Source organism: Convolutriloba macropyga, chromosome 3, assembly GCF_964194025.1.
Source record: "Convolutriloba macropyga chromosome 3, txConMacr16.3, whole genome shotgun sequence".
Taxonomy (NCBI): Eukaryota; Metazoa; Xenacoelomorpha; order Acoela; family Convolutidae; genus Convolutriloba; species Convolutriloba macropyga.
The window spans coordinates 82,545,248-82,570,829 of record NC_134470.1 but is presented as its reverse complement, the minus strand read 5'-3'; the positions used below and the strand labels follow the sequence as shown (position 1 = coordinate 82,570,829).

Genomic DNA, 25,582 nt, shown 5'->3' with positions numbered 1-25,582 from the left:
TTTATAGTGAAGGACAATTTAAATTGCTCAGTTTGGGTTTTGTCTGAAGATTTTTACTCTTTTACAGCTCTTAGAAAATAGATACTGAGTTAGGCCGTGATTAAGTTTTTCCGCTTCTGCTCATATTGTTGTTTTTTTTGTGTCGTTGTCCTATTAATGGCAGCTCTCATCTTTTTCTAATACGGCACTGCAATTTTAAATTGATTCAGTAGTTTGTGTGTGCAACATCAATTTTTTACTGAAACATCGGTTATTTTCGTGCAGTATGTGTTTTTGAAAGTTTCCTATATTAGTGATTAATTATTTACTCGTGATTAAACTAATTTGGGCTCAAAATTGTCTCAAATCAGGTACAATTGCGCTCGAAATAGTATGATCAGTGAATGGTTTTCACTATGACTGAATCTCTAAAAGTGTAGAACTTCTAATCGTTATTTTAAGGTGATTCAATAGTAAAATGTCGAAACTGTTTGCTATTTTCTCTTTCTTCAAGTATTTATTTTGGGTCAGATAATTGAAACATTTTCTATTCTTAGATTCTACTTTCCGACTCTAGCAAACAAATATTGCGATCCCTTTATTTTAATAACGATTCTGAACATTAGACGTTATATCGTCAAATTTAGAAGTTGGAACTCCGCGCCTAGATGGGAGAATTTCCCGTACTCCCGGGTCGAGGTTTTTTGGGTAAATTTTTGTAAGAAATGCGGTGAATGCAGTGAAAATAAATATTTCACCGCATTTCACCGCATTTCTTACAAAAATCCGCCGCATCGACTTTTGTGGCAAAATAATGTAAGAAATGCGGTGAATGCGGTGAAAAAAAATTCACCACATTTCCCCGCATTTCTTACAAAAATTCACCGCGAAATTCACCGCATTTCTTACAAAAATTCACCGCATATGTTTTCCAAAGTTTACTCAATCTGTTTTAAATTCACATGGAATTTGTAGGATATTCGTGACAGTTGGCGCAGTGGACTAAGAAGTAGATGGCATGCAGGAGGGCAGACGTTCAAACCCGTGTGGGGACGATTTTTTTTTTGTAAGAATACTGAGAACGCGGTGAAAATAAATAATTCACCGCGATTCACCGCGTTCACCGCAAAAAGATGTAAGAAATACGCGGTGAAAATTTTTTTCACTGCATTTCACCGCATTTCTTACGAAAATTCACCGCCAAACCTCGACCCGGGTTGGTAAATATTTGTGGTCTAAGAAGAAAAAATTCATTCTGGATCATCTCTAGAGAAATGTTTTCCTTAAGAAGGGAATTCAATTATTATTCAACCACTTCCAAAACCTGTCAAGCTATTTTTCTCATTTAAGACTCAAACCCAGAATTACAGTTTCTACAAAAAATTTTTTAATGAAAAATAACTATCAAGTTTTTATACAATATGTCTACAGTAATCCAAACTAAATAGCACAAATTTAAAAAGACCTCTGAAGTCGTCCCATAGAAGCTTCATATAATTATTTCACATTAAAGTTTTCGGGTGTCGATTTGTCTGGGCTACAACTCCCGAAACTAGCACTGACCAATAGATAACGTTGAAGATGAAGAAACTGGCTGGTAGTATTACTCTGGCTATTTTGTTTACCCTTTCCCCGTCTGTCAACACATTGCGCAAACAAGGAAAACTTGTACACACGTCACAATGTCTGGTATACTGTTTCGGTCTTTGTTCAACAAGTTTCCGTTTTGTCTTGGCAGCATTAGACGCCACGAAGTCACTCATGGAAAATTCCAACATTGCCAGAATAACAAAAACAAAACAAACATATATGTAAACATCTAATGCAGTTACTTTTCCGCTCACGTGTTTTTCGTTCTCAGTTGAACTGCGTGATGTTAAAGTCAACATTGATAAAACTGTAGTCACGCTTAAACTCGCCCGGGCAGGGGTTGCATCGATGTTAACCCAAAATGATAACCAGCTCAAAACTACCAGCAGAAAGGCTGGAACATAAATTTGCAAAACATAGGCCGAATAATAGCGCTTTAGCGAAATAGTCGCAGTGAAACACGAGAAATTATCCGGACCATATTCGCATGCGAACTCAAAATGGCCAGTGGGTAAGATATCGAACCCTAAATGGTCGGCGTCGTTGTTTTTAGGGTCAACATGGACCCCGTGTTCAACCCGGTTCGGGTCCCAAGTATATCTGACACTTTCGATTGGGTTGCCAAAACTAGACATTTGAAGACTACATGTGACGACGTCGAATGGGAATAGATGTACGTTTGGAGCACAGGGAGTGATTAGTCGCACTTTCTGGATGAATTCGACATAGCCATACCTGATAAAAGAGACAGAGTGAGAAAGGTATGGTGTTAAAATTCGATACACACCCAAGTCCAAAATAAAAGTTAATCTGGCAAAATATTACACAATGAATTTGACACAGATAATTGAGGTCTCGCAAGATTTTTTTCAGATTATTTTTTGGATGAAAATTGTGAAATTAACTTTCGTTTTCGACTAGGTTACTTATTATTTTTATTTTCTTCTGTTTTTTGTCTAAGGTTACTTAGTTATTTACGTAGCTTCTTTACAAAAAACAAGAAGACCAATTTCCGTTCAGTTTGGAAAACAAAAGTCGAAAGACTTTTTTGGTATGAATAATATTTGGTCACCTTAAATCAGAGAACATATATCATGGATATTTAGCCAGACCAAAAATTATTCTCAGGAAATCATTAACAGTTTTGTTGCTTCACTATAATATTTAATTGTACTACTTATAAATTCAGCTTAACAATCATTGCTGATAGATTATTATCATCTGTTTAACGCCGTACCGAAAAGAAGCTAGGAGGCATTTTGCCTTTTTGAGCACCATTTATTACATCTGTGTTCAAATACTAAACTGACTCATTGACCTCCAGACTTGATTAGACTTCTTAACTACATCCGATATGTCAGTTCGGATTTCGCTGCTGTCAACGGACAAACAATCCTATAAACAATGATAATGTTCACAAGTGATAGGGGTTTAATTAAAAAAGCGTACTGGAAGAACTCGACGGACTGTTCCTCTTCGGAGTATAGGAGAGAGTGGACGAGCTGGAAGTATGTGTCTGGGTACCACATGGGGTGGGGTCTCCTCCCACTGATCAGGATTGAGGACCCATTCGTCAAGTTCTCACCTGAATTAAATAAGAACAACGAATTTTATTACAGAACACTAGCCCTTGTTCTGTCTTTTCTGGTCTGGATTTTGATCAGTCCACAGATCTTGTTTGCCCGGGTTGCTCATCATAAAATATTCTTAGTAATCATACTAGGTCATATATGATTTGTATGAACTCTTGGTAGTCATACAAGGATCATATATGATTGCCTAGTAATCATTCAGGGATCATACAAAAAATTTCAAAACCTAAAAACTGTTTAAATTTCATTTTCTATTGAGGTTGAAAAAATTTCTTGGAAATCATACAAGGTCATGACACATAAAACAATTTGGTGCCACAATTTCCCGTATAATGTAGTCAGAGGACATGTCAAATGAGTATATCCCATTTGCAATCCACATTTGATTCTTTGTATGAACTAAAAGACTAACTTTGAAATTTGGACATAATCACAAAACGATTTTGAGGTTATCTGCAAAACAAATTCCGAGGTTTCTTATAAATGAGCATTTATAGGTATTCACTGGCTCTACAGAGTATCAGATCTTTCATTATGTATTTGGACTCATTCTTTTTTTAGTGCCCATCTTTCCTAATGATATTGTAGGTTAGGCTCATTTGGCGGCCAATAGCCAAACCGATGAGATAAACATTTGGACACTAACTAAGCCGAGCTGGTTGAAATATGATTTGAGCCAGACTAAATATTGGGTAATGTTCAGATGGAACATAGACCAAAATTCGGCATTGGCCATTCCGAACAACCAAATCAAAGCTAATCAATGACAAAACTGCTGTTTAGCATCCTTTAATTGCCACCACCACAACTTTCAATAAAAATATGGATATCCAGGTCGACATTTTCTTCATAATCAGTTAGCAGAACATAGAGAAAAACAAGAGAAAAAAACTTGTGAAATGAAATGTCATCTAAGATTTTTTAAAAATTTTATCTAAAGTAAAAACAATTGTTTTCAAGCAGAAATTGAGCCCCGAAGCACACAAAATTATATTTTGTGACAAGCTCACATCATCACAAAAGAAACAATTAATTTTTTAATGAAAACTTTTAAATCGCGGTTTTCAACTGAAAAAAAAACGAAAATTGCAAATTATACCCCGGAAAGGTTCATAAAAAAATTGAAGAGTGTGCCTGACAATATCCAGAGTTTTGTAGACAAGGTTGAAAAATGCTTAATTCCAAAAATTTTACCAGTAAATAATCTCCTTGTTTTGATAATCTCCTTGTTTTGACTCAGCATGTAAGTGAAGCATACCAGTGGTCAGAAATGGTGGGACTTGTCTGCCTTGATGTAGAAAAGGCTTTTGATGCGGTCTGGAGATTAGGTTTGATTGACAAATTGATTAAAATCGGAATACAGACAAAAATCGTCAAATGGGTGAATTCCTTCCTCTCACAAAGAAATGTTTACGTGAAAATTAAGAATACGAGAAGCGAGAAGTTCTCACCAACAGCCGGGGTCCCCCAGGGTAGCGTTGTGGCGCCCATATTGTTCCTAATTTATGTCTCCAACACTCCAGAAACTCCAGCAGAAATTTCTCAGTTTGCAGATGACTTTGCAATGTTTTACAGGTCAAAGTCCAGTCAGTTAATACAAAGCAAACTCCAAGCCTCACTCAACACTCTCATAAAGTGGTGTGATAAGTTAAAAATCAAAATAAACCCGGCCAAAACAAAATACATGCTATTCAAAAACCCTTCGAAAAGACAAACAAATCTCAGTTTAAACATCAACGGAAAACAAATTGAGGAAGCGAAAATCATAAAATTCTTAGGAATAACCATGACACCACACCTAAACTGGAATGAACATTGTAAAGACATCACAAGCAGAGCAAACAAGCGAATATTCCAACTGCAGCGTCTAAGCAATCTCAATGTTGAGCAGGAGAGTTTACTTCTGCTGTACAAGTCCTGGATCCGGCCCTTATTTCTATATGCAAACGCTTGCTGGCTCAACCAATCGCAAACGGTCATATCAATCATGCAAAAAGCGCAAAACAGAGCACTAAGAATATGTTTAAGGAAACCTCGATGGTACAGCGTGCAAAAGTTACATGAAGAATCGAACTCACCCACTATAAGAAACATTCAGATACGGTTGGCGAAAGAATACATCAAGCGCGCAAAAAAGAACGAAATTGAAGCAATTATACGGCTTATAGAAAAGAAAAGGCAATGTCCAAAGAACAACTGCAAAAGCACGTTAGACTTTCTGATTTATTAGGCTTTTTGACAATCCAACAGTTTATTCATATTTACTGATTTAAAAATCAGTGATCACCGACTAAGACCCAAAGGATCCTTCGAGTCAAAGTCAGGATCTAATCTAGGGTCAGGAAGCTTCTTCGATCCTTTTGAATCAGAATCAGAAGTTGCCCGCCGTTTCCTAGGATTTAAAATGCGCTTCTGTCGCTTCCAAGCTCTATAAGCCTCCGAAAGTCCATCAGGTAACAGCCCCTCAAACAAAGGAAGCTTCTTTCGGGCAATCTGCCGGGGATCCCTGGCTCCGTCGCCGAAGCTTTCGAGAGGAATCACCCGAACCATGCCGTGAGGAAACTTCTCCTCTGGAGGAGGACTCTCGGGAGTAGTGCGTACAGACATTTTGTTACTCCCCTCAAGCCTGAATGCTCAGTATTTGTAAAAAATACGATACAATTCGAAACCGGCAAACTTTGCACCAATGATTCTAAAGTATCTCAATTATGTATAACGAATTCAATTCAAAAATCGAGAGAAACTCATCAGCCACGGTAAATGAACCGGACTATAAAGACAATTCTCAAGCAGAGACGTGCGTATATTGGCGCAACACATAAGTATACTAAAAGAAAAACACAGCGGGAGTTCGATCCCCCAACGCGCCGCAGCTGTCTCGAGCAACAAACAAAGCTGATTAATTCTCATCCCTTCCTCTAGTTTTAGTTTAATTCAATCTCTTTTTTTTTCTGTCCTTTTTTACCTACTTATTCTTTCTTTTTTTTCCCGATCCCTGACAAAACTTACCTTTATGCCTAACAATGTTCAATAACAACTGCAAACACGGCTAGCCAGAAGTAATCAACGACAAGTAATCGCAATCAGGAAAAGCCAGTAAAAACCCTCCACGGTGTTTAAAATGGCTTCGTACCCCAGTAACAATGTACAGTTTAGAACCAATTTCCCAAATTCAAACTCAAACTCAAAACTCTTCAAGCTGCTGCTGTAATAAACTTGATTGTTAATGGTTGTACATGAATTTCAATTGGCGAGTTTTTAGTGCCCATCTTTCCTAATGATATTGTAGGTTAGGCTCATTTGGCGGCCAATAGCCAAACCGATGAGATAAACATTTGGACACTAACTAAGCCGAGCTGGTTGAAATATGATTTGAGCCAGACTAAATATTGGGTAATGTTCAGATGGAACATAGACCAAAATTCGGCATTGGCCATTCCGAACAACCAAATCAAAGCTAATCAATGACAAAACTGCTGTTTAGCATCCTTTAATTGCCACCACCACAACTTTCAATAAAAATATGGATATCCAGGTCGACATTTTCTTCATAATCAGTTAGCAGAACATAGAGAAAAACAAGAGAAAAAAACTTGTGAAATGAAATGTCATCTAAGATTTTTAAAAAATTTTATCTAAAGTAAAAACAATTGTTTTCAAGCAGAAATTGAGCCCCGAAGCACACAAAATTATATTTTGTGACAAGCTCACACCATCACAAAAGAAACAATTAATTTTTTAATGAAAACTTTTAAATCGCGGTTTTCAACTGAAAAAAAAACGAAAATTGCAAATTATACCCCGGAAAGGTTCATAAAAAAATTGAAGAGTGTGCCTGACAATATCCAGAGTTTTGTAGACAAGGTTGAAAAATGCTTAATTCCAAAAATTTTACCAGTAAAACAGCATTTTGTGTTACTAAATGCGCAAATAATTGCCTTTCATAAACAATATTTATAAAACAAAGGCATTAATTAATTTGGTAAGCAGTAACAGCCTTGAGCAAAGATTTTTAGAGATTAATCAAGTCTATGAGATAAATTCAATAGATTTTTAATTTTTTTTTCAGTTTTTTTTCTATTTCTCATACAATTTCGGTGACCTACGTTTCTTCACAAAGATTGAATTTTGAGATACATTTTAATAAAGAAAAACAATGCTTCAGCTCATATTGAAAAGAGGAGTGTTTTTTCACAACAACTTTGACCTCTTAATTCAAAAAACTATAAAATCACAATTTCCTATTGTAGACTATGAAAAGAAATCTTACTATTTTAGAATGTTCTTATAATGAAAGTTTTCTTAATGAAATAATTTTAATAAAACACGTAAACAAGGCTTAAGCAGTGCAAAATTTTTGTTTTGTAAAACTATTCAGACAAACATCTGAAAAAATTAATTTTTAGTCGTACAGAATTTATAGAAAAGCTGTAGTCATAAAACTTCATGCAAGAGTTTTTTACAACCGAAAATTGAGAGACAACAATTCGAGATGTTTCGAAAAATGCTCATTCGAAGTCGTTTGAAGTCTAAGCCTCAGGCGACAACTTTCTGCATTTATTTGTGGTAACGTTGTCTTCATAAAATTTCATAAGGTAAAAAAAATTAAGTGCTCGTTAACAGCCAATTTTGCTGCAATGCGTATCTTTGCGTCTTAAATCTGGCCATATCTTGTAAAAAAGGAGCTCATTGACATTTTTTTACTGTTTCCGGCTTTTAGACGACACTGAGAACACAAACGTGTGTGTATTGACGTACAATTTTGCGTCATCGGTCTGCCGTAAAAATCGACTTGAATCGTTGAGTCATTTATATTTTATTTGCTAAGACAATTCCACGCATTAAAAACCGTGCAAATGCATACACTAATCTGATGTAACGTTGCAATGAATTGAGAATTTTTGCAACTGACTTTAAGTAAGGGTATAAATTGGACCTCGTGTCTTTGTTTGGAATGTTCATTCTACAGCTAAAGCGCTTAATTTTATCTTTTTTTAATAAGGTTGTAATCATAGTATTTTCCTTTATGGAAAAGTTGTAATCCTCTCAATTTCGACCAAATCTTTCGTCTTCGACCAAATCTTTTGAAGATGCATAAGAGGGAAGTTCTTGATAATAAATTTTCCCATTTCTTCCCGGAAACATATATTTTGTTACTGCTACATTAACGTAATTGGTGATTTTTTAACTGATTAACTTTTTAACTGATTTTTTCTTTGGCAAGGCATGAATTGTGAAACGCTGACGCTTGACATTTGTTCTTTTTGAAAAGCGAAGAATGGGCCTTTAATTTTATTCAGCTTGCCAAATTTAGCACGTCATACTGTAAATTTTCGGCTTGATTTGAGCAAAACAAAGTCTGTATCAAATTTGGTCTTCAGACGATTCAGTTCAGGTAATTTGATTAGAACAAGGCGGCAAAAACAACTTGTTTTGCACGTTGAAAAGCAAGAGAGGCTATTTGATAAACAAGTCTTAATTCTCTTTGGACTTGTATCAATAAAATTTTGTTGCTTTTTATAACACTGGTCGAGGAAAAATTACGCGTTTGGGTGGAAAATTTACCCTTTTTGTCTGACCGATTTCCGTGAAGAGAGTTGAATTCACGCTCTTCTATTTTAACTGGTGAAGTAACTTTCAGGGCAATAATAAGCAAATCCCAGAGACATTAAAATTAACAATCCTTGGGAAACAACAAAAAGAATTATGACATTGAAACAGTTCATTTAAGATTACTTTTGGCTCTGTAGTTCAACTTCAAAAAGTATACCTCTTAAACTTTAAATTATCAGCACTTGCATATTTTCTTCATGAGCCCAGGTTAAAAGGTCGATCATATGACAATATCGGGGGGTGTAATTTTTGCACCTAAAAACAATGTCGACCCAAAGTCTTCTTTGGTGGACTCACTACATTTTCGTAACCAATATTAGTCGACCATCTTTTCATTAAATATCGTTCGACCAGACTCTTTTCATCTTTTCCAGACTCTTTTATTTAATCGGGAACATCGGTTAACCAGTGTCTTTTCAAAAATTGACTTGTTATCACCAAGGTCTTCATTTCCTCTCGTAAATAATTCTTAGAAATATCAATTCCAACTAATTGTTCCCACCCTCTTGAGGGGGGAGGAACTATATACTCAAATGGGTTTTTTTTGTTCCGTGAATTTTCGCCGCTCGATATATTCATCGTAGAGAGTTGAGACTAGTATCATTAGAAAGCTCGTTCAGCGTAAAATATGGAATTAAACAGATTTTTTAAATTTTCGTTTTCTACAGGGAGTTATCGAGGTTTAAACTTCTGAGAAAAGAAGAGTGAATTCACGTTGTTTTTATTCACATTTTCCGGAATTTTTGCCTAAATTTTCGTCAATTTTGCTAAAATTTGTTATAATTTTTAAGAATAGTGTCGTTGATTTTATTTTTGAAGACGAACAAGCATTGTTGATTGTTTTGATTTAACTTTTTTTGTCAAAAAATCTGGATAAACATTTCAAAATTTAGCCTTTTTCATCAAAAACAGCACGAAATAAGCTACTTTAGTCCACTTTGATTAAATTTGCCGACAGTACACCCCCAAACAACACTCATACAATCTTTGTAGACTCAGAGGGGGGCTCTTTCTACTTCAGAGTCCGCTGAGAGTGCACTGTAGTTAAAACTTTGGCGTTTTTTGCTAACTTTACTCGTTGATTATCAAAAATGCAGAATTTATTTTGAGTTTTCAACTAACAAATTATCTATATCTACAACATTCGAAAAATCAATTGTTCCTAACGGACAATAAGTATTAGCAGGGCCAGTTTTGGGCCTTTCCTGGTCTGTTACAATCCAAAAAAAAATCGGGTTGTAATCAGTCGGTCTTTTTATTTTTTAAAAATAAAGACTTTTCTTTAATAATAAAGAACAGAACATATCAAATCAAAGCTCAGGAGTGATAAGTCCAACCAATTCGCTTGCTAAGCAGCTCCAAGCTAATGCATTTAGTTTTTAAATGAAAGTTTATGGTCGTTTCTTTTTTTAAAAAATAAATGACTTTTCAATAAATAATGGCTTATTTAACTTTTCCTCTATTTTTTTCTTAATTTGATCAACTTCCAGCTTAGTTTCAGCAAAGAAAGAATGCTTCTTTTTTCTACTGATATAACATTTAGTCTCGGTTGCAGTTTTAAGTCTGAAGTTATTGTTTTCTTGCTTTGATACTAAAAGATTTCAGATTTTTGTTTGTTTTGATATTTGCCAGTTTTTCACGTTTTCTAATTTTGTCACATTATCACAGTTCTCATGTCAAATTATTAGCGTTCAGAATAAGGCACATATTAAAATCGTGAAAGATATACATCATCGTTTTAGCGGCCTCGACGCCTCGTTCTTGAAGAAATCAATTGAATTTTTTATTTTTGTCTCTAACTGTCATTTATACTTTGTCGTTTCGGTCGTATGAAATTTCCTGTATAGTGATAGCTTTCATTGGCTTTTCATGGAAAATAGAAGAACCGATATTCTGATTTTAGTAGATAGCTGATGGCTTTCATGACTTTGAAAACAATCGTTTTCCAAAATTTAAAAAAACTTTTTAACTTCGCAATTTTGTTCTTTTTATGTTTCTTTTTGTTACCTAATCTCGTTAGTTAATTACAGGTCAAATATGACATTATGTGTGTTAAGGGAATAAAAGGGATTGGTGTCCCAAAACCTTTTTTTAAAGAATTTGTTACGACCTTACTGGCTTCGACACCGGTTTTTCACAAAGAAAAGTAAATTAATTTGATTTTTGTCATATTTGACGTTCTTTTTGTAGATGCAAGAAAAATTCTGGATAATTACAGGACTCGAGGGCTTTTTTTTATAAACGACCCTATTTAAATAGCTTTTTTGTAATTAATGCCTTTCATGACATTGAATGTAATTTTGTTTCGAAAAAAAATTAAAAGTATTACATACTTTAGCACTTCGCTTTTTTGTCTACTTGTTACCTAGTCTTACTAATGAATGGCCACGTACTACATTATAGCTGTTTGCAGAAGGCGCAATCAAATATATTTTGAGTGCCAAAATTTGGCTTGACGGTTTTGACAGCGTTTTCTGTCAAGTTTCAATTGAAATTTTGTTTGTTCTTTGTTGTTCTTTTTAGCCGTTTTAAAAAATGAATAAGGACAGGTCCTAATGCCCTTCTATAGAAGCACTGGTAATCGTAAATTTGTGGTAATATTAATTGATTCCTAATGATATTTATTACTTTGAAGTTAACTGTTTCAAAAAAATAAGTTAATTTTTTTACTTTACTGTTTTTTACTTTACTTTACTTTTCTTTTTTGTATAATTGTTACCAAACCTTTTTATGGACTGGTCGCATATGTGTTCTGGTGATTTATAAGTTATTTTCGTTTAGTTTTAGGTTTATCTGACGGTATGTTGACTTTGTTATTAAATTTAGTTTTTAAGAGGGACATAAATTTTTTGATGTATTTAATGTTTGTTGTTGTTGTTGTTGTTTGATTTTGCTGTTCGTCTTGACTCGCTTTCTTAATATTGACATATTACAGCAATCTAATGCATCATCTTTTACTCCCTTGAGTTTTTTGCTTTGAAGGCTATCTTATCGTTCATACAGAATTTTTTGAAAAAGTCTTGGGCTTTTTTGGGATTCGCAAAAAATAATTTTTGGGTTTTTCTATCTGTTCCTCATTTGGTAGACAATTATGCCAAAATTGTGGATGGGCGGTGTCGGAACCTTATGTGCCATCGCACATTACCGAGCCGCCTTGTTTTAGAATTATTTTCATAAGTCTTAGACACAAGCGGAGGTAAACTTTATGTTTGCATATGAACATCAATACGCCGATATTTGCCGGTGTTTTAAATTTGAACTTTGATCTCCCGTTCGCAAGCGGTTCATCAATGCTTAATGATGAACCGCTCGCGAACGGGAGGTCAAAGTTCAAACAGACTATAATTTAGAGAATTAGAGAAAGGGCGGTTGATGAATTTTTTGTGCTCCTAAAATTTTGGCGGGTTGATAGTGATGATGTATTGAGCATACCTCAAAGTTGAAACTCAAATGAACGTTCGGAAATCATTGAAATAATGATGTGTGTATGTTATAAATTTAAACATTGAGGTTGGGCTGCGTTATTTTAACTTCTTAAAAACTTCCCTTAATGCAGTTGCTTACCAATATAAGACATAGAATCAAATTGACATCTGCTCAAAAATAATTTAGAGAAAACTGTTAGCGAAAACTTATGTGTCGACAAAAGATTACTGAATCCCTTTTTTTCTGAAGTCTCGAGGCTTCATCTTTGTTCCCAAGGTTTCATTAAATAAATAGAACTTCTTGGAGCATATCTAGAGCACAGTTGCATTAAGGTGTTCTTTCAACTTTCAAACAGAATCAGATCATTGAATGAAATTACGAACAATAATTAGAAATTCCGTGGAAAGCTAATTGTTATTATTCATCATTCTTTGTTTTAACATGGGTCAGAACTTTCCCCGACAGAGAATGAGGTCGTAAAAGAAAGAAATTTTCCGCGAAGCCCCCCATTCAAAATCAGACGGTTATCTTGCAAGATCTTGCAAGATAACCGTCCGATTTGCAAGAGTCTTGCTAGATAATCGTCCATCTTGTAGGACTCTTGCAAGATAACCGTCTTGCAGGAAGCGCCGGAAAAATGCTTTGGCTGCTATGTGGGCCTCTTTAGCTTCTTTGAAGATTATGAAATATATTAGAAAATAGGATTAGACCAATTCTCTAGCCTCCAAAGAAAAAAGACAGACTCAAAAACTGCTAAGGCTAAAAATATAAATAGGAACATCATCAAAACGCACTAAAAGGGGTCACTGAAATTGTTTGGGGTTTTTGCGCTGCAGAAGAAAGCAAACAATTTTAAATAAGAACATCAGCAAAACACGAGCACATGACAGGGGGCACACAAAAGGGTGGGGATGAAGCGCGAAACAAAAGGAGCGAAAGAGGGAAGTGTGGGGGTTGCACGCGCTGAACACACAAACAAAGGAAACTCACATCGCCATAGCCGAAAGAGGATGGTAAGAAAATAGCAAGGGCAAGAACAACGAAGAGGTGAGCGAGCGAAAAAGCGGCGGACGGCGAGCAAGCAAAACAATAATAATTAGTTTCTATGGTATCTGAACTCTATTTTTAATTCAATGTGACTGGAGCCTTATTTCGCCAAGTACACATTCAGTCATTAAAATTGTTGTTTTATCGCTACGGAAAACGTTAGATCAACGTTTCTGACTGACCTCAAGTTTAAAACTGCTAAGTGTTTAGGACGGTTATCTCGCAAGATCTTGCGAGATTTTTGCAAGATAAACGCCCGAATATTGCTTTTTGCAAGATAACACGCGTTTTGCCAATTTCTCAAACTTTTCTCTAAAACGTAGCTTTGCTTAGTCATCACTTAACTCTCACTCTCACTATGTCTCTCTCTCTCTCTCTCTCTCTCTCTCTCTCTCTCTCTCTCTCTCTCTCTCTCTCTCTCTCTCTCTCTCTCTCTCTATCTATCTATCTATCTCTCTCTCTCTCTCTCTCTCTCTCTCTCTCTTTACCACAAAATTTATTTTTTAATTTCTGATTTTTTAATTAGACAAAAATAATTGCTCTAATTTACTTCGGAAACAATCCGTTTGTATTAATCAAAATTTACTGTTCTCCAAGATAACCTCACTTCACTTACTCACAAAAATACTAGAAAAATCTACTACTGATGAACCTCCCAGCCGATACTCATATATTAACACCGAACAAGAATTCATCAGTTTTAACGCAAATTTATCATTTGATAGCATCCGATCAGAAAAACTTAATTCCATATATTAGTCAGCTGTTATTGATTTTCTAGTAAAACTAGATGGCAAATTGAACCGCGACCTCATAGCTAGCTTAACGTTGAAGGATAGTGCTAAGGGAGATACGAGATTGGGTCATTGAAAAGATAAAGGATCTTGTTAAGAGCTCTCAACGCACATCCACTTGTTCTGCAAGGACCTGAATGTCAAGTACGGATGTCTATGAATTGATGACAAATGGGCCGAACCAGATATTCCGAGAGACTTGATGGTCGGGTCTTTCTCACTCCGCACATACAGGAGGTTGGGGTATAACAAAAGTAGCATCAAACGGGTGGTGGCTAAGCGTCAATCGCGATCCACTGTCGAAAGGCAGAGAATTCCTTCCCTGTACGATTGGTAACAACATAAAAACAACTAGCCCTAAAGGTTACTTTTAACCTCTGCCAAAATGCGAGGAACTACAAATCGATTTCGCTGGTCCATTATCAATGAGATTGTTAACAACTTCTACATACTCATACTCTAACCATAAAAAGATTCAGCAGACATCCTACGACAAAAACGTGTACACGAACCTTCTCGAGTGACCACGACCTAAAAATTCTCGATATTTAATTTTATACCTACGGTGTTCCTGAAATATACGCATCGATTGAGAACGATGTTTAGTAAGTCACTGAGTGAATACGTTTTAAACAGAAAAAAAAGATTGCCCAAACCCCTTCAAAGGACCAGCCAGCCATAGGTTTAGTTGAACGATTCATCTAAGCGTTTAAACGTCGACTATCGTGCATAAAATGACAGAACGAATTGCTAAACGAAAGGACAGGTTTTTTGAAAGCGCTAAAACAATTATCTAACAATTTACAAATTGCAAAGAACGCTCTATTAAAATCTTCCCGTTTAATGCTCAATTTGATTGACCGGAAAACGTTCCATTAAAAAAGTTAGCAAGTTAGCCTGCAAACCCGATCATCGGGTGCCTAATCGGAACATAGTCAAACGTTACTGTTTAGTTAGAGAAACACCAACATCTTCACGGCTCTTGAGAGATGAGGCGTGGAATAATCAGGATTACAGAACTTACGACGAGCTAAAGGCGAACAGGGCAGTATTAGATCGGAAATAGATCTGCATGCTTTTCCAACAACAGCCAACAGCCCCTCGCACTGGCATGTTGGCAAGAACAGCCGCCGCAGACAAAAGCAATCCGGAAAAAAGACCAAGAGCACTTCGACGGACTATTCGAAGTTTTGTCCCCTGGTTCCACAATTGAATCTAACACAGCTACGTCAAATAACCGTGAACAGTTACAAGTACGGTACGTAGCAGCGACATTGTCGAATTCGGCACACGCGAGGAGCTAATAACGGACATAGGGTTTATGCCAATAGACGTCACGTCGCATAGATTTGAAAAATGACAGAAAAAGACCTAAACAACATGCTTCAGATCTAGTGAAAGACATGCCATGGTACACTATACTCAAGAGGAAGAGGCAACCCATCTATAACCCCTCGCACAGCCCCCAGGAAAACAATAGATACTAGTGCCCAAAATTGCACTTCAAATGTGGGTACCAAAACTACGTGGTCTCAAAATGTCATCTGCTGCGAAATCTACCACGCGAACCCCCCCCCCCCCCCCCGGTAAAGGAACCTACTCCGCGAGACAACATCCAAGAAAGCTCAAGCCTAAACTTGGGATACACGATCAGCATTTCCCAAAAAAGCGGCAGGAGAATGAGAGAGACCAACGTTGGTGGACTTGATCACACGAAAATAGTCTGGTTACAGACAAACTACATGCCACACAAACAGTGTAGAGCAGAGGCCACACGCTTCCCTTTAAAAGAGTACCCAAGAAAAAATAAATTCCACCTTCACCCACAATCACAATTATAATAATAATAATAATAATGAATTTTTCTGAATGATCAAATACAGACATTATACAAAACAACTTCTTTCGTAACAACAAATTGTGATCATTCGAGAGAGAGCACCAAAAAGGCCGTTGGCCTGTCAAGTGGTGCCTCCAGAGCAAAATATGAACTAGCTAGTGTAAAGACTGACTGCATATTCAAGTTTTAATATATATAGGAATTGGCAACTAAGCCTATTTTTTTTTCACCAAAATGCATTCAAAAATTCTTTATTTAGTAAAATATAATTATCTCGAAACATATGTAAGAAACATTCCGTTCCTTCTGTTTTTAAATTTACAATTTCTTGAATAAATGAAAAATCAAGTCTTGCGATTATGTTGAAAAGATTTCTTACACGTTCAGTTATTGATTTTCTTACATTTGTAGTGTTTTTGTTTATTGTTTTCAATTTCTTAATTCTATGTTCTGTTGAAAGTACTGCATTCAATTCGTTATCCGATATTATTCGCGTTTTTAAATTTTTTGCTTCTGACATATTTATGTTTTTTACTAGTTGTTTCAATAGCTCATATACATGGAGCTCAAAAACTGAGAAGATTTTGAAGTTCTGCCTAATTTCTGACAAATCAACCCCCTTTTTTAATGAGAAAATTAACCGTAATATCCTGTTTTGTTCCCAATCAATTTTCTTAAGATTTGTCTTGTTGCCACAGCCGTAAACTAAGACACCATATTGCACAATGGGCTGGACATAAGTTTTATATAAATTCACAAGTGTTGGTCGTCGAAAAAATTTTTTGAATTGAAACATAGCGGCTGAGACTTGAGTTAATTTGATCTTAACTTGTTTAATGTGTTCCTTAAAGTTTAGCTAGTTGTCTAAATAAACCCCTAAATATTTCAAATTTTCACTAATCTTCAATTTGTGGTTAAGTATTTCTAGATGATCACATGTGTTCTTTTCATTGGTCATCATTAAAGACGATTTTTCATCATTAATTGTTAATTTGTTTGCTGTCATCCATTCAAAAACTCTTGTTAGGCAATTTTTGTAGTTTTCGTTTCCATTTTTTAGCGATCCATAAATGTTAGTGTCATCAGCAAATAAGGTTACTTTGTTATCATTGCAAACTGATGGAAGGTCGTTAATATATATCAAAAACAGTAGAGGACCCAGTACTGAGCCTTGTGGGACGCCACAGTTTACCAGTAGTTTATCCGATTTCTTATTTCCAATTTCAACATATTGTTTCCTATCTTCTAGAAAAGACTTCAAAATGTTGTGAGCAGGTCCGCGCAATCCATATTTGTAACATTTGGTTAGTAGGTAACTGTGATTCACTGTATCAAAAGCCTTTGTCAGATCAATGAAAGCACAGCACGTCGGTTCTTGTTTATTCATGTTATTCCTTAAATATTCAACAACTTCCATTACAGCATCAATTGTACTTTTCTTTGATTGAAACCCAAATTTTTCTTTTGATAAAACGTCATATTTTATAAGAAAACCAATAAATCTTCTGTATAATATTTTTTCAAGAACTTTCCCGAAGACTGGCAATAGTGATATAGGTCTATAGTTCGATGGATCCAATTTGTTGCCTTTGGTTTTGTAGAGAGGGAAAACTTTTGCTACTTTTAAGCATTTTGGAAAATATTGCTGTTGTAAGCATCTGTTGAATAAAATTGTTAGTGGTTCACAAACTGCATGATTTACTGACTTTAGGAGAACATTACTTAATTTGTAGCAATCAGTTGATTTTTTGCTTTTCAAATTTTTAATGATATTGAAAACTTCTGTGCTTGACGTCTTTTCGAGAACTATACTGCTTTGAATGGTTTTCACTGTCTTCAGGTAATCAACTTCTTTGTGACGTTTTTCTAATTCTCTGCCAATAGTAACAAAAAAATAATTCAACTTATCCACATCAACCTGGCAAATATGGTTTTGCTTTTCTTCTTTGATATCTTTCACTAAGGTAAAAAGTGTTTTCGAGTTTTTCTGACTGCTTACTTTTTGCTCAAAAAAGTTTGTTTTATGCAACCTGCATAGAGCTTTAAGTCTATTACTCAGCACACGATGTTGTTCTTTCACTTCCGCTCTGCCTGTTGCAATGTATTTCTGCCAAAGTTTACGTTTCTTTGTAGCTAAATTCTTCCCATGATTGTTGACCCATTGTTTATCCCTTTTAAAATTGTTAGTGGTTACTTCCTTAGCGGGAATAATTTTTTCTTTCGCTTCATAAACAATTTCTTGAATTAAAGAAAAACACTCATCAATTGCTACAAATTCCAAATCATTTTTTATTTTTCTGCAGTTTTTGAAAACTTCAAAATTGACATCTATTCTAACTTCCTCATCAGACAGTTTGTGTAGCTGATTCAAAACGAAGGTTTTTTCTTTATTTACTTCCAAAAACAATTTTTGAGAAGTAAAGATAACAGTATAGTGGTCAGTTAAGTCGCTTTTGATAATTTTAGTTTCACTTTCAATGTTTGAAAAAACAAGTCAATTGCTGTTTTAGATTGTCTGGTTTCACGAGTACAAAAACCCTGATTAAAACAAAGTTCCAGACCTAGTAAACGAAAATAATCGCAAACTTTTTCAGCGTTTCGACTTGATATTAACATGTCTACGTTAAAATCACCACAAACTATGTGTGTATAATCAAGAGTATTTAGATCAGTAAAATGAGTATCTAGTACTTCTACAAAATTGTCAATTGCGTAATTGGGTGCCTTATACAGTACAGTCACATAAATTCTCTCTTTCTCTGAGTGCAATTGCGTGGTCAAAACCTGTACATGTTTGTTTGTTGTTCTCTTTACTTCATTACTTTCATACTTATTACCAACATAAAGAGCTACACCCCCTCCTCTCGTTTCTCTGTCACATCGAAGCAATTTTCCATACCCATTTAAATTGTATGCATTTGGTGAACAATTTTCTTTGCACCATGTTTCAGTGAGAGCTATAACAGTAGGTTTGGATTGTACACTTTCAATCAAAACTTCTAGCAGTTCAAAGTTTTTGTGTATCGATCGTACATTTTGAAGAAAAATTGTAAACTCCATGAGCATTAAGAATCTTCGCGCGCTGAGATTTGATTAAGACTTACGTTCTTCAATTTTTAAGGTTTGTTATCATTTCACTTAATAAGTTTACTTTTCGACATTTCGTCTTATCAAAAAAGGATGTCAGAAATTGCGTAAGTCGCAACATCCGAATCTCTAAATGAAATTGAAATAAAAAAAATGAAAAAAGAGAAAAAAAAATCCTTGCGTTTCAATGAAAAAATCTGGTTATTTCTTTTTTTTTGAAAAAAATGCTAGCAGACTGCGGAAGTCGCAGTAGCTGTTTATAGTAACTGATTTGAATAAGGGTTTGCCGTTCTGGATTCTCGCGAAAGTCGCAAGACCGAATGGACTGGCTTTTAGTTTTTTCTAACGAGCAATAGAAAGAACATTTACCGCGGAAGTCGCAGTATTTGTTTTTTTACCTATGAATCCGTCTTCTACCAAACAAAATCACAGACAGATAAAAAGTTAAAAATTATCCAGTTTAATTGCAAGTGTTTTTTATGCCTAGCTCAATTGAATGTTCAACTGACAAAAATAGTATGAAATATGAGTTTTTCTTTTTTTTACCTTTCCCTAATTTTCATATTTTGCTCCGAGACAACAGAAAATATTTAGTTCTATATAATTTATATGATTCATCAAACGAAACGTTTAGGATTACACAACTCAGTAACACGACGACAACAATTGAAGCTAGCATCAATTATATGTTAACACAAGGCAAACATTGTATAAACATTTACTCAGCACCCAATTTTTCTCCCATCATTTTTTTTTGCTCAGGTGACAAGGACGCATATAGTCTTAATACTCGTTCCTCATCAGTCAATATTTCTCGATGCATGCGTTTATGAGTGTTTTTTAGTGCAATTGCATTTGCGCCTGTTCTATCCCTATTTGCCATGACAGGATTTTGCAGCTTTTCGAGATCAATTGCATCATTTACTTTCACGTACTTGTTATTTCCATTAGTGCCTTTACATAAAACTGAAACCTGACAGTTGTTAGTCACAGTAATTAAGTTTTTATTCTCAGCAAGTTTCTTGATAAACATATCCAATGGTGGTAATCGCTCTTTCATCCATATGTTTTTTCCATTTAGGTCGTTTTTCAGAGTTTTGAGCATTCTTCTGTTTTTGTAAATTTCAATCTTGTCATTGAAATGCACAAATTTTACAATGATTGATGGCCTCAGATTGTTTAGCAAAGGTCCTGGTCCCGGTAGAATATGAAAAGCCTTTAATCGGCTTTCAGTTATTTGTACGTCATCTTTTTTGTATAGTCGATTCAAAAAAACCAACAGTTCCTTGAGAAAACTATCCGGATTTCGCGCATCAAAGGGTGGGTTATCAATTATAATTGAATCCTTGCTCAGATACCTTTCTTGATGCCTTAACCTGACATCAATTGCAGAAATGAAGTCCCAAACTTCAGCTAGTTGCTTGTTGGTTTCTTCTTTTTGAGCCCTAACCATCTCCACAACTGTCCTGATAGCAGCCCTCGTTGATTCCTCAGGTATTTGGTTGATAACGTTTTCAATGTTGACATCCATTATCAATTAACACAACAATATTTGATCTTAAATGAAAGATAAAGTTCGAAAAAAAAAACGTAAGCTGTAATGTTTTAAATAGAGAATGTTTGAAGCGCAACGAAGTTCTAAAACGTTTAAGCTAAGCGCAACCGCTCATTGAAGGTCAATCGTTTATGGGACAATTGTAGGGAATCTTTTCGAATTGCAATCGACAACCTCAAAGTTACCGCCCTGTCAGTAATTCTTATTCTACAGGAAATGAGAGACTCGGATGCATGTGTCACTCAGACAGTTGCGAAAAAAGTTTTTCTTGTTATGGTTTTTCATCATTATTGATCTAAAGCACTCAGTAGAAAGTTCTGAACAATCATTCAGAAATTTTTAAACCATGCGTATATTGGTTATTTCACAAAAGAAAAGTTTTTCAATGATTTTCTGAACCTCAAAAATGTTTTATGACCAACAGATGAAGGAAGCGCAAATGATGAATTTCAGCCAAATAATTTTGCTTCCAGTCAAAAATTCAAAAATTATCTGCGAGATATTTGATTTGCACCGAGCAATTTACCCGCCCCGATACTCAAACAAGGAACCAAAAGGTGAATTTGGCTTGGATTGATGTCGCACTCTTTCACTAGGAGAACTGTTAGCGTTTTGAAAGCTCCAAAGTTCAATTTTGTGGCTTTTCTGGTCAGTGTTTTTCTGAATATAATAAGTGAAATGCCAAATTTAATTTCCAGGAATTTTGAGGTTCCTTTTTGGGCTCGTCTCAAGCCCAAAATTTAGAAATTATATCTTGAATAGAACACCACCATATATAGCAATTAGTCTCGTAAATCTAATCCATGTGGTACATTTTAACGACAACATGTACTTTATTGTTATGTGAAAATACGCAGTTTGGTTTGAATGATTGATTAACTGATTATGCAGGCGGTAACTTCTCTTGATCACAAGACTGGGTAGGCTTACAATAGACCCAAGTGGGGGACCATAATGTACTTTCATTTGAGGCAGAATCAAGTCAGTTGGTATAAATTAATGGGCCAAGTGTCTTTTGGAGGCGTTGCTATGGAAACTGAGCTTACAATATCAGGGCTCAGTTCTATTCTGTTAAGAGAACAATCAGGTGTGCGAAACATGTGCCATTTTTATTGATAATGTGTATTACTCGGCCAGCATAGGTCAAAAAGGTCAAAAACCTGCATTCGAACATCTGTCAAACCAAATCATGGTCTAAAAAACATCAGCCAAAAAACTCTTTTTCTAAAATTTACCGATCAGACGCAGACACTTCTCACGTCCAAAAATTGGCCATTTTATGTTTTTTTCGGGACCAAAACTCAATTGGGGTAATGTACAAAAGTTAAACTAACAATCATTTATGAACTCAAATACAAGCAGGCTCGGCAATGTGCGCTCGCGCATATTCTTCCGAACCCGCTCGTCCAATCTTATAATTAGTTGTTTGTCAAAGAAGGAAGAGACTTGCAAAGACATCTCAAGACTTTCTCAAGACTTGGCAAGGCTGAGTCAAGTCTTAGCCAAGACTTGGCAAATCTTGTGTCTAGACTTGACCAAAAATTGATACGTCCTGAGTCAAGTCTTGGCCAGGAATTGACGACAAGCCTTGATTTTTGCGCAGTTGGAGTTTCGAGAAGAAATTAATTATAATTAATGCATTTCAAATTTAGCTAAAATAGTCAAATAAAAATTTTCAAGAAAAATTTGTTAATGTGATAATGCTATTTCCGATACGAGCATATACCAAGTTAAGGTGCCCCATTATTCACTCCAAAACCAAACTATTTTCAATGGGAAAAAATTAGCGGCCATGTCTGGTATCTGTCCAAAACAACAACAAACACTGGTAAAATATAAAAACTCTAACGAATTCAACAAGAGAACTGTGTCACAGCCGTAAAAAGCAACAGATAATCAGCAAAAATAAGTGGCCATGTCTGGTGTCTTTGATCAATATCAAGTTCTTTTTTTTTCATTCTCTATAAGGTGTTTTTATGGAAGTGCTCGTGCTTTCATGGGCTTCTTCTTCCATTTTGAAGACTTTTATAGACAAGCCACTGTAATTGGAAACGAAAGCAAACCAACAAAAAAAAATCAGCTCAATACTTGACACAAGACATGTCAAGTCTTGGCCACTACTGCACAAGCCTTGTCAAGACCTTGCAAAGTCTCTCGGCCCAGATTGGCTCTAGAATTTTTACCTCTCGGCCACGATTTGACTCAAAATTTACTAAAATATAAGACTTGCTTTAAGACGTGCCATGTCTTAATAGGTGACATGATCAGAGCTCTAATGCGGTATTGATCCAAGACTTGCAATTTCACAGAATCAGTACTGATTAAGATTTGAAGTTCAGTCCGGGACATTTCGTTAATCAAAGAGCTAGTTTTTCGCACTACTAAACGTTACAGTTTTCTTTTATTGGAGTCAATAAAGGAAAAATTATGAAATTTTGATTCAAATTTATCTTTTGTGCTCTCCAATAGCTATTAATATCAGCCTGATTGTCACACAAAAACGAAAATGTCATTCTTATAAATATCATGTTAACAAACAAATTTTTAAACATTTGAGTTAGCTCTCCTAACTGCGTTCAAATTCCTTGCATATCGTCTACATTAAGTTTTACTTCAAATAAAAAAATTGAAACATTTTGGCATTGAATGAACAAAGTACCGAACGTCACCACAACTTAGACAAAAATATTAAATTTAGGTAGAAAAACTAAGTTGACATTCAACATCATTCTGTTTCGATTTGTACGTCGAAGGAGAACTCAAAATACTTTTAAAAATTTGTAGAATTTTTTTGAGGTCACTTCTGTTGAAAAATAAGACTTATTTGGCCGTAATAGACTGACATGACACTAGTTTCACTTAATACAACTAAATACATAAATGACATGTTAGAAAAGCCTTAAAACCAATTACTTCAACAAGCCTCTTTTAACTTTAAATATAACACCATAGTACCTTTTCAGAACAAAATTTGGATTTCGTTTAGGACCGTATTTTGAAATTTAAAAGCAAAATACTAAAAAAGTGAAGATAAATATAAAAAAACACAGTTATCCACAAAAATTAAATCTCGACAAGGAGGTTGGGTAATATGCGTTCGCACATAAAGTTCCGGCCCGCTTGTTTGAATTTTTTACCTATTGCTCTACCAAATGAGAACGAGATAGAAACTTGCAAATATTCACATGTTGTTCAACAAACCACTAAATGAAAGTAAATCGGCGTTAGAGAGTTAATGAATCCTGCAAACAATTAAACTACGAGACAATCAAATTTTTTGAAAAAAACACACACACAAAAAAATTACACGCACAACTATACGTCTTGGTTTAAAACAAAACAGAATAACAAATCAAAATGGTACTAGATAACACCCAACTAAACAAATTAAAATCTACAATACTAAAAAGATAGAGTTTTCTCCTTAAAGAGACTTTGTAACAATTAGAAAAACTGCAGAAAAGACAAAGCTCAAAAATAAATTTCTGTTTTTGAAAACCCTTATTTTCTAAGCGAGTAAATCCATTAGGTATCAACTGAAACGATTAAAGGGAACTAAAGAAATTATTTGAAACGAGTCATTTTATAACTCTTAGAGAAGCAATTCAGATCTGTAATTATCCAGATATGGTTATACAGCTGCAAAGGGAACAAAAAACAGGCAAAATTTCCTTAAAAAACAATTAAATTAGTAAGAAAACGTCTTCGAAGCTGTTAAAAATATAATCTATTCTCTGAAAACATTATAAGCTCATTTATGCAATTACTCAACACAAAATCACCTCATCCTTAGTTTTTTGCTTCGGCAAGGAAACAAAGAGCAACCTCAGAAACTACCAAAACAATAACAAACACTGGTAAATTTGAAAAACTCTAACCAATTCTACAAGAGAACTGTGTCACAGCCGTCAAAAGCAACAGATAATCAACCAAAACACTAAAAAATATGTCTTCATGCATTCATTAGACGTCAGTTAGTCCTGTCGTTAATGTGATATTTTGACAAGCAAATAAAATTGAACCACAAAAATGAGCAAACATAAAAAACCACAGTTTTCTGGAAACTCGCAGTACCAAAGCTGAGAACCATTAGTTAAAATAAAAACATTACAGAAATTTAATTTCTATTTTACTCGGAAAGCACAATGTTATTTCACTCGGAAAGCGTCTACGAAGACCAGCTGAAAAGTGGTAACATATAAAAGATACATAGATCAAAAGTTCACTATTATTTTTTTAAAAAAATACAAAGCAGTAAGAGCCATTAGATATCAATTGCATTTACGCTGTTGTTTTTTAACCAAATGAAGAAGCTAGTTGGATTATTTTATTCTTGAGACTAAGTTCTGCAAAAAGAACTATATTCAATTCAAGTTTGTTAAAACGCCTTGTCGAAGACTTAGTCCCTGAGCTCAAACTCAAAAGCTAACATGTTAAGTTCGTTGGAGCTCAATTTCTTTTGATGGGAACTTGCTTCAATTGAATTTCAGATTGAATTAAACAGCGAAAAGATGCAATCCGAACAATTTTCGATTGAAAGAGTCCACGAAGAGAACAAAAATAGAACTGATATAGCTGCGCGTCCCACTAAACACCTAATTATTCAAAGATTTGCGAAATTTTTAGTTAGGCATATGAAATATTTCAAAGTATCAAAAAAGATTCATTTGGATACATATCGAGTCAATTTAGCAAAAAACGGGAAAAACTTGATTGAAAGAAACCCTTATACGATTATACGAATCTGAAACAAACTTGGTCCTTTTTTGAGGCTGAGAAAAACTGTGTTAAAAGTTCTCAGGCCTCTAAGTGAATCAAAACTTGAATCAATTCATTCAGCAACCCTCCTCTATTCTTAGAGGTACAACTAATAACACCATTGCCTCAAATTTTAATAAATTTTAGCAAAATTTGCGACAATTTGGGTTAAAATTATCGGAAAGAAGAACAAAACATTGGAAATTAGTCTCGTATCCAAAAAAAACTTAAACCTCTATATCTCCCCAAAAAAAAGAAATTCAAAAAAATCTTTTTAATCCTATATTCTACGGTGGACGGT

The 25,582-nt window shown here is 34.9% G+C and overlaps 1 protein-coding gene across 2 annotated transcripts in view; it reads right to left on the bottom strand.

Annotated features, from left to right (window-relative positions):
• Positions 1-1,343: 1,343 nt before the first annotated feature.
• The window catches only part of LOC142337337 (glycine receptor subunit alpha-2-like), a 74,140-nt gene continuing 49,901 nt past the window's right edge, over positions 1,344-25,582 (bottom strand). For both annotated transcript variants that reach the window (XM_075386551.1, XM_075386552.1), the window contains 2 exons: positions 3,019-3,154; positions 1,344-2,304 (listed from right to left, as the gene is read on the bottom strand). In XM_075386551.1, coding sequence (XP_075242666.1) covers positions 1,482-2,304; positions 3,019-3,154 — 959 coding nt within the window. In that variant the 3' untranslated portion in view covers positions 1,344-1,481. The remainder of the gene's footprint in view (positions 2,305-3,018; positions 3,155-25,582) is intronic.